At 39.2% G+C, this 14,191-nt stretch overlaps 1 protein-coding gene across 2 annotated transcripts in view; it reads right to left on the bottom strand.

The window, feature by feature from the left end:
• Positions 1 to 1,868: 1,868 nt before the first annotated feature.
• Positions 1,869 to 14,191, bottom strand: part of CEP85L (centrosomal protein 85 like) — a 144,839-nt gene continuing 132,516 nt past the window's right edge. For both annotated transcript variants that reach the window (XM_064649679.1, XM_064649678.1), the window contains exons 8-13: positions 13,908 to 14,062; positions 12,254 to 12,371; positions 11,882 to 11,932; positions 8,364 to 8,471; positions 7,765 to 7,978; positions 1,869 to 6,630 (exon numbers count right to left, since the gene is read on the bottom strand). In XM_064649679.1, the coding sequence (XP_064505749.1) occupies positions 6,467 to 6,630; positions 7,765 to 7,978; positions 8,364 to 8,471; positions 11,882 to 11,932; positions 12,254 to 12,371; positions 13,908 to 14,062 (810 nt within the window). In that variant the 3' untranslated portion in view covers positions 1,869 to 6,466. The remainder of the gene's footprint in view (positions 6,631 to 7,764; positions 7,979 to 8,363; positions 8,472 to 11,881; positions 11,933 to 12,253; positions 12,372 to 13,907; positions 14,063 to 14,191) is intronic.

The raw sequence follows: 14,191 nt of genomic DNA, 5'->3' as shown, positions 1-14,191 counted from the left end.
CCATTTGGTCTGGAAGGGGGTTTTGGCATCTCCTCGGTGACAGTAAGGGACTACCTGCATTCCCATGTTTTACTGCAGGGAAGATAGGCCTTTTTGATACTAAATTCTATTCAGTTCCCACTCAAGGAGGGGTTTTCAGTCAGAAAACTCTCTTACAACAACCTTTTGTGTTACAATTCACTCTCTCAGCAGCAGATACCGTTTGTCTGAACCAGAACTTAACAATGGCTTCCTTCTGCCTTCCTCCAGGCAAACGCTTTCACAGGTACACAGACCAGTAAATCAGTTTTCTGGTCTATTAGTACCTACAGGTTGCATTCCTGGGGGAGCTGCCAAACTGCTCATGAGAGCACTCGAAGCATTAGTTAACCTATCAGGTGCTCCACAAACTGAGCAGGCTTCAAGTCCATGACTCAGGAAATTCAGACCTGTGACACCAAGAAAAGGAGAAAAGCAGCAGCTGCCACCAAGGGGGAGTAACTCACACAAAGTAGGAAAAGAAATGTGCACATACCAAAATGTAATTAAGTATCATTGTTCATAGCATATGCTTTCCCTCGCCACTTGGAAATTTTCCAAGTATGCTGAACCCCTTAATTTACAAAACAATCGACCCAGCATGGTTAGCACATCCTGCAGACTTGCTTAATTTACATAACGTAGGGCATCTACTGCAGATTGAGCTGTTGTAAGCTGTACTCATTCAAGATGCTGTTTTATTTGCAGTATTATTGCTTAAGGCTTCATTTTCATCCACATGTGGAGTTGTATTTTGTTTGTGGAATAAAAGGCAACAAAACATTTTCTACCACTACTATTGTTAGCAGTGCTTTAATCATGATAATTTGAAACTGAAACCTGACTTTGAGCAGTTCACAAAAGGCCACCCTCAGAAATCTCACAGAAAGCTGGCATCTGTGCAGCCCTTTACATGTATTTACACAGGGCATGGAATGTAAGGCACAGAATGTTTTTAATTGAGTTAGAAGTCCATCACAGTCCATTCAGTCACAATGCTGGAGAAAAGTGAAGTCTACCATATACAATGCACTAGTTAATTATGAAAGTGAATTTCCCAGTGTCTTTGGAAAGAGGTAGTGTCAACTTTTGTGCTCTGCATGATGGAGTTTAAGGGGGAGAGAGGGGAACACCACTCTACATGCAAAGCTCATTCAGCACTCAGTGCTCCAAACAGGCTCTAAGATTTATCACAGGGAACTGTCAGGAAACAAAACTTTCTTGGGTGACCCCACTTCCCTGTGCACTTGTGAAGACTTCTGTTACACTGATTAAAATCCTTCACCTTTGACTTTTCCTCAGACCAACTTGACATGGAAGTCAACGCTGCTTGGTTGTGTTGGGCTACGCTGACTTGCAGTATTTCAAGCCACAGGAATTTCTGACTGCCCTAACTACTGCTCAGTCTGACCACACATCCATTCGTGCTTTCCAGCTGAAAAGTAGGAATTAAAAACACATTTCCTTTCTGCTCACCAGTCCTCTTCTTGGTACCAGACCCACTGCTGGGTATGTTTCACCATGCAATTTTATTTTTTTGCCCTGTGTGACTAGCTTTGGGGCAATATGTTCCAAAATTGATGAATCTTTCAGCAACTTTGAAACTAGCTATCGTAACACTTCTGCCTACTGTTTTGTGCTAATACAGTCTTTTAAACAGACCTACCTGTGATCTCTCCAATCAGCATCCAAGAAAACAGGAAGTGAACTACGTATGCCAGCAGAACTACAGACCATTGAAGGGAAGCTGGAGTGGATATTGGGAAGATATTTCATGATTCCATTCTTGCCTCCAGCTTTGGTCATTTCTGTCACACGCCAGATATTGAACAAATGAGAACCATGAAAAATTTACTTTTGTAACAAAATTTATTTCTGCTCTGCGGATACAAATCCCAAACATCAACAAACAAATTCCAGTGGAAAAATACCAGTCATTAACAATGAAAACTTTTATTATTATTCAATAAATAGAACTTTGGCATTCAAAATTCTAGCTGTAAACCCTACTTTAAAAAAAATTACAAAAAGAGGCAAGAACAACAAGCCTAAAGCTGAGCCAGCCAGTGGCTCCTTTACTTTTTACAATGAACACATTGTGATTAAGTCATGACAACTCTATTTACATATGAGGTATTCTGAGCGGTTCAAAAATTGAACCCAATTTACAAAACTACCAGTCTTCAGGGACTGATCCAGTACATATGTCAGCTGTGCTTTTAGAAGAGAGCTCCAGACACTCCTCCCCACTGAACTAATGATATACTTAATTAATATACACAAACACATTATTTGTGTTTCCTGCTCACGCATCATATTCAAAAAAGCTGCATACTACAACCAGTCTAACATTCAAAGTGTACACCTAGTACCTAGTTTAAGTACTTCTGTTTCTAGACATTATGCAAGAGTTCTTACTACAAAAGCTTATTAACAAAGTAATGGCAGGTGAGAAGAAAAGAAGGTGCAGTCATCAGCATCCTAAAAACTTATTTAAAGTTCAAGGGGAATATACACTTACTTCAGGCAAAAAAGGCACAAAGGTATGCAGCTGTGGAATTAATATTGCTAATTAGCTACTGGAATAAATCATCCCTTTAGATAATAACCATTGATCTGTTTGCAGTCTAAGAATGCAGATTAGTTCAGAAGATCTTTTTCCCACTCATAACAGAACTCGTCACATCAGTGAGAAGAGCACAGTTATACTTCCAACTCCACCTGTGTTATAGCACTGAGAAGGACAAGGAGAACTGGAGCAAATTGTGCCCTTGCAGAGAGACTGCAGTGTGCCATCATTGCCCACGCTATGACACCAGGTTGTGGAGGACAGGGTTTGCTTTCTTCCTTTCCTTGTGCTCTTACCCTGCAAGAAAAATGTCCAAAAGAACATTTGAAAGAAAAGGTGGGCTGCGAGGGCAAAGGAAGGAAGGAAACCTTTTGAAGTGAAAAGGATGGAATTTCAGCTCTTGTAATGACTTCTTGACCACCAGCAGCTTCAAATGCTGGAGCCTGAGTGGGTGGTTACAGCAATCTCCACAATTTCACACAACTATCACACCATAAAGCTGCACAGCAGAGGCCAGCAACCTAAATCACATTTACAAGACTGAGCTGCGTTACTTCTATATAGTAAATACATAGCATCCTCTACAGCTTGTCCGAAGACACTTACTTGCCGTGTCTTTTTCAAAGTACATTCTTAAATACAGTAGTTACTGTAAATATCTTCTGGAGGATCATATAAATTCAATCTGAAACTATACAAAATGTTACTGTACAAATTTGCTGACACCTAGAATGGTACAGTATCCATTCACCTGCGGTTGTTTTTCAGCCCTTGGGATTGTCTAACAGCTACAGCAAAAAGTTGTCATGACTAAATCTAAGCAATTCCAATGTTAACATTCTTTAATCAACTCTGTATTAAATAAGCTGAATGACACCACACACACACTACATTTTAACCAATTAAACAGTCATGCATATCTTAGACAAAGCTTATTCCATTTAGAGGCATCTGTAAACTGATGCATATATAGTAATTGCTACCACTACAACAGGCCAAATTTTAAGGAATCAAAGCAAAATACTGCATCACTGTAGACAGTCAGTTGGTAGTCTGCATCTTTGGCTCATACATCCATCATTTACCTCCCTACTTTAATTTGACTGAGGCAGATAAACTCACGGGGTTTTAAAATCAAGTGCTTTAAAGTCAACATAAATATTACAGGTTCTGTAAGAAAACCATCACAATGCAAGATTACAGCGCTGCAATCAAAGTATTACAAATAAATTGGGACCTCCTTCCAGAGAAATTTTCAACTAATACTCGAAGACCATAAAAACTGAAGTGCTCTGCAAACATAAATTACTGATCTCAGCTTTCAGGACGGTATCACCCTTTAACAGGAGGGACACTGGAGGCACAGCAGCCAAGTGACAAGCTTAACAGTTCAAAAAAAGATCTCTTGCTCCTCTCTAATTGCTCTATTAACCTCCTTGTTATTTTCATGAAACTTAGAAAAAGTGTTGCTTGGTAAATTTTTATAGGTACAACATTGCCATTTAAGGAAACAAACAACGTGTAACTTAGGTGTTTCCTCTCTCCCTAATGCTTCTCATTTATTACCTGAAATGCTATTGTTGAATTCTGGTAGGAGACAGATGCCATAAACTGAAGACTACTACTTCACTGCAGGACCAAAACCAGCAAACTACACCAAAGGAACGAGCTGAGGCTTTAGTTACAAAAGCCAATACTGTAAGAGGCACAGAAAACCATGCCAGCCCATTTGTACAAAGTTCCTTGTCTTCAGTTTTGCGCTAGTAAAAAAAGTACACCTTCAATGTGGAAGATGTGTATTAATGTGGAATTAATACTGCTAATGAGCTTCCAGAATAAATCACCCCTTTAGATAATTACCATTGATCTGTTTGCAGTCTAAAATGCAGATTAGTTCAGAAGACCTTTTCCCCAATCATGACAAAACTTGTTACATCAATGAGAAGAGCATACTCATATTTCCAACTCCACCTCCATCACAGCATTGAGAAGGACAAGGAAAACCAGAGAAAATTGCACCCTTGTGGAGAGATTGCAGCATGCACACAGAAAGAGCATAGAAATTTAAAATAAAATGGCCTCATTTCTTTTCCTTTAAGTAGACACTAGACAATTTCACTTGCGATTTCCTCTAGACACTGTTTTAGTGCTCACAGAAGCTGAACCAGATTAATCTATCTGGAAACACCATGTAGCAGTAATATAAATAGCAACGTTATTTTTCGCAAATTAGTCCAAGTGCAGTTTCAGGATAGAGAAAACTGCGAAATAAATAAATGCATATAGTTAAAAAAAATAAACACTAAATTATAAAAACAACATTAATGGTAAGTGTTTAACAATCGACAGAAAGCAAAATATCACCAAGTTAAAACTGGTAACCAGCATATGTTGCTTTACCACTTTTTTCTATTAACACAAATATAATCAGAAAACGGAAGATACTAACACTTTTGCCATAAAAATGTTACCCTAGAATTTTCTTGGTTCTAATTGCTAAGCTTTCTAAGAGATTTCTGCTGGTATCCCCACTACGGGTAAGTTGACTGACTTGCATTTTAAAGCATCTGAAACCTTCTTTTAGTCCCACACGTGTAAGTGATGCACGTATTTTTCTTAACAGTGTGTTTTGGAAGTGGTTTTGCTCTTCACAAGTTTTTGTTTTCTTCAGTTAAATATTATTTTCCAGCATGCATAACTGTGCAGCTACCTTGCAGTAATGTTCCAGGAAATGTCATCTGTCCCATGGGAGTTAAACAGCACTGCCAAGTGATACTCATTGAATAAGCTATGGAACACAATCTTATTTTTTTAGGTAATTGCTTCCTACAAAAATGGAGAGATCAAAAATTCCAAAACAATGTGGCAAATGTTGCAGTTCTCAGATAACCAAGTACTTAATACTTCTAACTGGAAAACTTCTGGTTCGAGCCCTGATTTTGCCAAGAGTTAAACACCCTTTCTATAGCTGTGGTAAAAAATGGTTGAGGTGGTGCACAACCTCATCAGAGGCCTTCAGCAACAGAACACAGACCAGCCACATTTTAAAACTGAGAGGACCTAAGGAAAAAGTTAACACAAACACCAAAGTACAGTTGTAGGTTGTTTTGTTTGTTTGTTTGTTTGTTTTCCTGCAGCCATGTACTATGCTACAGTTTCATGTCTTATAGCTTCTCTGGGTTTGTCACAGACTTCATATTACTGAAACTTCTTACAGCAATGTGAGACCACTTCAAACAACCTGATATAGCTATATTTTATGGACTTGTTTGCATAAAGGAGTTAAACTTGGGGGGGTTTCTGCTATTGGACAAACAATCCATTACTAAAACCATCTTTCCTATATTCCTATTTTTAGACAACTTGGATAGCAACTACTTTTGTAGTGCTCCAAGATTGTTCCAACTGCAATTCTTAGAGTGAAGTGCAGTGGCAGAAACCTCTGGCTTCACCACTTACAGCTACAGGTCCTTCGACCTTCTCCTCTAATATCAGAACACATTTAATGCCACACAAACCCTTGATGAAGGAAAGGACTGAGAGCAGTAGCAGCACGGCTGTTTTGAAGCTCTGATTCCAAAAACTAGGTGAAGTAATGAAATGAGCCCTAATGAAGGAAACAGAGTGTCCAACTGAATCATTCTTCACAGCTTGTTCCTACATTCAGTAGTTTGGAGAAAAGATTTCTTGCAGTTTGTACCACTCTGTTCAATGCTGACTCTCCCCTCCAGACCAGACTCCCAAGGTTAATTATACGCAGCCCTCACAGGTGCATGTCTGGGGCTATTTGCAGCCTTCCAATATGGCTCCTTAGTAGAAATGAAAAGACCTGTGACACAGCAGGATTTAGTAAGTCGTTTTCTACTAGATGAAGTTTTGTCATTGAGTAATGCAATTGTCCCCCATGTCTTGAGCATAACGGTCTGACATTATAGTCCTCAATTCATCAATATCCTTCCGTAACTGACAAACGTCCAAGAGCTTCTTTGAAAGAGTTTCTGTGCTGTGGTAATTTTCACTCTCTTCAGCTGAACAGCTCAGTGCTACGAAAAACAACATCCGAGGTTAAAGCTCTAGCAACTGTACTCTGTGAATACTTCAACTACTAATCCTCTTTGAAATAGGAGGAAGGTCACTTTAGTTACATCAAGACAAATCACACTTCAGCATGATGAAAAGCTAAGAAAACATGGTACCACATGAACTTAAAGTCAATTCAGAGCCCATCAGTGCTTCTCTGAAAGATATGCTTTTCTGTTTGCACCAAGATCTAGACTTGCTGAAGTCTGATGAATCAGAACAGCAGTGAAAAAAACTGGACAGAAGAGCCATTTCCTAGAGGTTTAGGAGTTTTCTATAGCCACTCAGAAAAGAGGGCTAGAAGGCGTGTAGTAGCTCTTGCGGCACAGAACACTGTACTTTACCTTTTCACCCTGCTGATGGTTCAGTTCAGCAATCTGTCTACCTGATTAATTCCAATTAACATTCAGAAAACATTAGAATATGATACACTCATTTAAAAAAAATGTAACTGTTTGTTAGGCTTGTTAAAAGACCTAACACAAACTCTGTGTGACTGGCTTTAAAAGGGCATTTTTCTCTCATTTCCTGGTTAAATTTAACAGCTTAGTAAGTGCTGAAGACTAGATGTACTGTTAACAGTACTAGAGATGAAGTTACCATGAGGCTTATATAATACACCTGGACCCCCACCCCCAAATCAGACATACACATCTTCAAACAACAGATGTATATTCCTACCACTTGATCCTAAGGGCTTTAAAACAAAAAAACCACGATGTGTGTTTTTGTTTTAAAGCCCCATTAGCATCCATTAACCCTCACAGTGAGTGCACTATGTCTCAGGAGAGACAGACACCTGGCTACACATCTTTCTTTTCTAGAGCAGTGAACACAGCCATGATTGGGTCCACATGAAGAGCCAGCTACCTGCTTTCCTGACTTGGTAAGGACCTGTGTAATCATATGCATTTAGTGGCACAGGCACACTAAGAGTTCAGCTTTTCCAGAGAGCTCCATGAGTTCGTGCACCACTCTTCCAGCGGCACAGTGAGGACACCAGCTTGTCCAGCTGGCAAGTTTGAGCAACACTGAGCTAAACTGTTATTCCTTTGTGTCAAAACATTATTAAGCATTGGCATGACAACATCACTTACATCTGATTCCCAGCAGTAAGGAAAGGTTAGGCTCCTTGCCCTGAGCTCTCTGGGTAAGAATACTGCACAGTGCTTTCAAGTCAAACAAGCAATGGGACATTTCCTTGAACAACTGGTCTGCTATAGGCATCTTCTCAGATACTGGCTGCCTGGACTGCTCCACCAGCCGCATCTGCTCCTTCAGGCAGGCATTCTCTTCCATCAGTCTTTGGTTCTTTGTGAAAACCAAATGGAAAAAAGGGGAAAGTTAAGTCTGCATCATGCACTATAGCAGAAAGTTTTCTGTTCCAAACCACAAACAATATAAATAAAAATAATTAAATTCCAAACATATAATCAATATTTCTGTACCTCTCCAAAGAATGGCAAATAGACAGCTTCTATATTACTGTTTCATGTTACCATTTCTTAACCATCTTCACCCTTTAAGTTCTCCCTTCTTGAGGTAAGGGATAGGATGTATTATACGTCTGCATTGTAGCCAGGACAGTTAAGACGTCATTAAGGTCATAAAGCCCTACCAAGGGATCTTATAAGCCCTACCAAGGGTTCTTCCCAGCTGGCGTGGTCAGGGGTGGGTTACTGGAGTTTTTACTTACTTCAGAGAGAGTTTTATTCAACTGCTCTATATTTCTTTCTTTTTCCTCAAGCTCATTTGTCATCTTCTGAATTATCAACTTTTCTTGTGAAAGCTTCTCTTGCATAGACTGAAGTGAATAAAAACACAGGTAAAGATTTTAAATTTTCATGCTTTATATCAGCACTTAAAAACCTGCATCCTCAGTAAATTTCTAAGTTTCAATTACTTTGTGCTTTTGTACTAATTCTTCATTTTTTACTTTCTACCACGCTTCACCTGGTAATATTCAGCTGTACCCCAGCTCACTGTACACTAACACACTATTCCAAGTATCACGAAACCTTTTAAATAAGCAGAATCTCTTTAGAAACAAAAGGCTGTATGCATGAAAAACCTTACCCCAATAAGGAATGCATGAAGTCCAAAATAACTATGCAATATTGTTTATTCTAATCAAACAATTTCACTTTACATAAGCAGTAGATACACCACAAGAAAGCTTCATTTGTGTCATTCCAAGGTATAACTGAAGATCTGTTTCATTCTCTACTTTAGACAAAGACTAAGGAAGGACTTCCCACAACCTTTCACAACAGAATTCACCTCACCTATAGAGTTGAGAAGAAAGTCTTTGATAGCTGATATAGAGCAGCAACCTCTGTAAAGTCATTCAGACACATGATAGAACAGTCTATACAATTCTACTGTACTGAAAAAAACCACAGGCAAAAAACAAACTTATTTGAAGTTGCATCTGTAATAGATACAATAATTACTATTTTCAGTATTGCAGCTTTTCACGATTGACTTCCAGATCAATCACAAGCAGCAACAAACAAAAAAACTGCTGCAACATGGAATCAGCTGCTGTCAATTCCCCAGTTTTCAACTGCAGAACTGAAACTGAGAAATCATGAAATATTTCAAAGTGGAGTTTTTGGAGTGAATTCAGCATGACCACAGGTGCGTTTGTTCTTAAAAGAACTCATATTTATTCCACTACTTGGCTTTTAAGTCTGTAGATATGTCTTTCAAGGTCATCTGACAAAATTCAGAAAGAGGAATATTCAAACCATCTTATCTGAATACTAACAATGAATAGCAACTCTATCATACTCTGCAAAACTGGAAAACAATGGTGCTAACATTTACAGCCTTAATATGAACTAAAAAACCCCCTACTTCATTTTCACATAAATAGTAAGAAGCAGCAGGCAGAACCCAGAAACGACTACTTGTTTTTAAAACCATTTTCATACACTTGACCTGCTGCTCTTTTCACCCACACCATGACCCTTGAAAGGAAGTGCTGAAGTAATGTGCATCCTAAAGATAAGCTCTTCAAGAAAACGCAGCTACACACGCCAGTGGGAGAAAGGGCAGGAGGAAGGAGAGTCCTGCCTCACAGCAAAGGAAACACCCTGGGGTAGGACAAGGCAGGAAATAACTGCTTCAGGCATTTCCTCTTGCATGCTTGCAGATGAGCAGAACCTGCAGTGATGTTAAATCATCATCTTTATTTTTTTAGAAACACTCTGTACTGAGAAAAATGGCCATTACTGGGTCAGCCTGAAGGTCCTTCTAGCTCCATCTGTAGCAGCAGCCAAACAGAAGATATTTAGGAAGTAGGAAGTGAACAGGGCAATGCAAGTGCCCAAAACACCCTTCCAACTTCCAAGTATCTCCCAATTTTAACAGTCTTTGAGGATGAGCAAGTTCAGGGACACCCAGAGCCCCAGGTATGCTACATCCATTAGCCCTACCACTTACACGCTTCATGATCATGTCAATGACAACATAAGGTTTGACCCTGCAGCCTTCCTGAGGGTGGAGGGAAGACAAGGTGAAAAATATTACCTTCCCCAGTGTATTTTCAGAACTACACCTGCCATTAAATTTGCATGACTCTGCAAACTAATTAAAAAACAACTTCTAGAATATTCTAAACAACATGCACACATTCAGCTCAAGAGTTGCACCATGTAACAGGAACTACTAGAAGTGGAAATCAGTGTTTATTTTTAAAAGACAGACCAAACATCTATCATTCTCTGCTACTCTAATCTTAAAGCTCAGAAAAAGCACATGTGCTTAACAGCTTGGCTGAGCCTACAGTGCTAGGGTTTCCAAGTTCCTAATTGTGCTATGAATCCTCTGTACTTCACCCTTAATTTTTCCATATGCTTTCCAAAGTTACAAAATGGTGGCAATACTCCCAGCCTGGCACAGTTTGGGTTTATTGTGACTGACAGGGTTGACAGATGTACTTCGGGTAACACAGGCGTCATATAATCTGACCTATTTCTACTGTCTGTGTTTTGTAGCAAAAATTTTAATTTTGTGATATCTAAATTAATCATGTAAATATGGATTTTTTTAAAACAGCATTGTAATCCATAATTTTTCTCTTTCTGAAGAGGTACTATATATGCAGCACAGCATCTTGTCAAGACCAACCAGAATTTTAATCCCTCTCACTCAGAAGAACAAATCAATGAAGCAAAACCATACAAGGAAGATCAAAATCATTTCACCACGATTACAAGCAAATAGAAACTAGTACTGCTTCATACACTGCTGTCTGAAACAGAATTTGCTTTCAGCTTATAAGTTAAAAACAATGAACTGAAATACATTCTCAAGCATAAGTTTAAAATATGGCAGAAGACAGGGAATAAAATGAGATCATCTGAGCTGAAGATAAATTACATCTCTGTGCTGATAAGGGATTTCAATTTGTAATGAACTAATTTTCAACATTTCCCAGGTAATGTATATGGAAGGCTGGGGATACCAAGGACAAAAAAAAGTTGCTGTAGTCTACAAGTAATTTGACGGTTGACACCATTTTCTAATCTTATTTTCTGTCCTTATATAAAATACTTCAAGAGGAAAAATAAGAGAAAGTCCTGGAGAACAGAACACTATTCTGTTCACAGACAGTCACAACTACTCAGTATTTCCTAACCCCAGCTCTCTAAAGTCATTTCAGGCTAAGCACAAAAAACACCAAAGATCACCAGTCTCAAGATAGAGGTGATGGTGAGAAAAAGATCAGAAATTTTAGGAAACATGAAAAGATTTAGATTGATGATAATACATTTAGCAAGTTGCTTGTATCTCTGATAAGCATGACATATAAACAGAATATATATGTAAATAATCTTAACTATAAAGAAGGACAGAGAACCTCAGAAAAGTTATGGAGTTCAAGTTGAACTTCTTTTTCATTATACAACACCCAAAGTAACATTTGCCTGTGTCACAATTTTTGCACATAACACTAGACCAGCAGCATAAGGATGTTTTTCACTTTTTGATAAGTACCAGCAAATGCTAAACCATACAAACATAATGACTACATTATGAGCCTGCAAGGCAACACAGGCAAATTGGAGGCCATAAGACTAAGTTCTTGGCAGTTCTACTTTTGATTCCTATTCAGAAAGATAAAAGGATAAAATTCAACTTTAGCAATGTTCTTTTTATAAATTAAAACTGTACACAGTAAACAACAGAATATACATTCTTCCTTACCTGCATGTCTAAAATCAGTCCAGCTATCTGATTTTGCTGATTGTCTATGACCTACAATATAAAATTCAGCAGTTTAGAAGGCTTGAATCTCTTTAGATCCTTATCCAAAAATCAGCTTACAGGTGTGTACCCAGAGATTTTAAATAGAATCTTTGAAAATGTAAATGAGAAGAGAAAGTTCAATTCTGAAAGAACACGAAATTCATGCAAAATAAATGTACTGAACAGAAACAGACAGGTATTGAAAAGTAATCTGAATTAGCAACAAATGTGTAATTCTTTAATGAGATACTTATTTCTAATGCAGGAAAAATAAAAGAAATGCAGTACTTAAGGTTAAAGATGCCATGAGCAGATAATTTGCAGACTAACCTTACTGGCTTTCTCATTCTTCTCTTTAAGACATTCATTCTCACTCTGAAGCTGTTTCGTGTCCAACATAGGAAGCCGAATACCATCTTCCAGGCATTTTTCTACTTTCTGTTGTAAACTGTCATTCAACATAAAAGAACGATTAAGAGGGCTGATTGAAACCAGAGGGTTGTGTGTTCTAGCAAAAACCAGAAACTTGCACCATCTTCCAACCAGACCCGTAAAACTGTTCCTATCAGAATCCAGCCTTATGAATGAGCAAACCAAGAGCAGATGAATGATGCAAAAAACCCTAAATACTGAAGTTGCCATGGCAGTGGCAAGGACAGATTCATGCAGCAGAATGCAGGTTTTATGGGCCAGGTTGTGTGCCGTGTCTCCCAAAAGGCACAGCTCCAGCAGTACTGTGTAGGGAGAGAGGGCAGAGAGAAGCAAAGAAAAGCTTTGTGGTGCTCAGTTGCTCTGTGCTACTGTGGGAGGCAAAGCCTGCTCCAGTACAGATCAGAGGAATTTTCAAACCTCTCAAAAGCTTCAGGAACTTTAAAATCAGAGTCTCTCTGTGTGGCACATACAAGTCAAAGTGGAGTCCAGAATCAGAGGTGGTGCCCAGTACTGGTGGCCTGTCCTTCACGCTCCCTGTGACTCATAAGGGAGAGCACAAAGCCACTCCTGCCACGAGACCCTCTGTAGCTCAGCCCAAGCCTCTAGGTGTAGCTACAGCCTTTGTCTGCTCACCTTCTCTCAGAAAGGAAATGCATTTTTTATTAGTGCTAATCTTGCTGTCTAATTTTGAAACCAGAGGTCACCCCAACTATTTGTAGGCTTTCAGAAAAGACAGAATGATCCCCCTCTAGATTATTAGCACGAAGGAAAAAGGTCTTTCATTGGTAAGATGGAAACAATGTGTCAACAATTTGGTTGGCAGGGCGACCCAGCCAGCTTGCCTTTCATCACGGAAACCTTTCAGACTCCTGTGGCATGCACCTTCACCCAAGGGAGGGACAGTGAGCTGCAGGAAGGTAAACTATTAAAAGAGATTCTCCTCTGCTTCACTCTTCCTTTTTTTTTTTTTTAAGTTAAGTGTTTAAGTAGCTCCTCTGATCTAAAATGTAACACAGTAACAAAGTCTCCATGTCTTACCAGTAATGTTCTTCAATATCTGCCCCATTTGTTTTTCATTTTTATGCAAGTTCAATGACAACAAATTACCTTCAGCTAAATCTCCCTGTAAATACCTGCACCTTCAGGGAAAAGGTAAGAACAATTTCTGGAAAGCTTTGACCCCTCCCTGGACATACCCATCAGCCAATATCCAGGGAGTTTTTCCACAGCTCGTAACAGGATCAGTTATCTAACAGCCGTGCTGACAGCTTCTGTACAATGCCCCTTTGCTGCACAAATTTATTCCATCTTCTATATGCCAGCAGGCTATGATGCCATTGCAGTAGTGTCCCACATCCTTAAAGAAAAATAGTGAAGAGTGTCCTAGGGAGACTCTTCTCTGTGGTATTAATTGCAACTTGCCATAAATAAAACCCTTGCCATAAAAAGTCATTAGCATTGTAATAGATTAAGATTACGAATAACATTAGGTCTTGACATCGAGTGGGAAAGCACACTCATTTCAGGGCACAGGTGGAGCAGCTGTTCATACCTCTGCACTGTTGTGACCAGCTCTTTTTCTTTTTTCTTCTGAGATGCCAGCTGTAATTCTCTCTCTCTGCACTGCGACCGGGCCTCGCCGAGCTTCTTTTCTAACTCAGCCATAGTTTCTTGAAGTTGCCTGTTCTTCTCTTCTAGAATGTGCAGCTAACACAGGTTACGTTAGTCAGACACGATGCCACATCAGCAGAAGGCCTTGCAGCAGGCCACAGCCTTGCTGGCACCTGCTGCAGAATCTCAGGCCCATTTTGCTTATCTGACTATGAGAAATCCTAA

Source organism: Pseudopipra pipra, chromosome 3 (genome assembly GCF_036250125.1).
Source record: "Pseudopipra pipra isolate bDixPip1 chromosome 3, bDixPip1.hap1, whole genome shotgun sequence".
Classification (NCBI taxonomy): domain Eukaryota; kingdom Metazoa; phylum Chordata; class Aves; order Passeriformes; family Pipridae; genus Pseudopipra; species Pseudopipra pipra.
The sequence above is the reverse complement of the archived record's forward strand: the minus strand, read 5'-3'. Positions and strand labels throughout refer to the sequence as shown.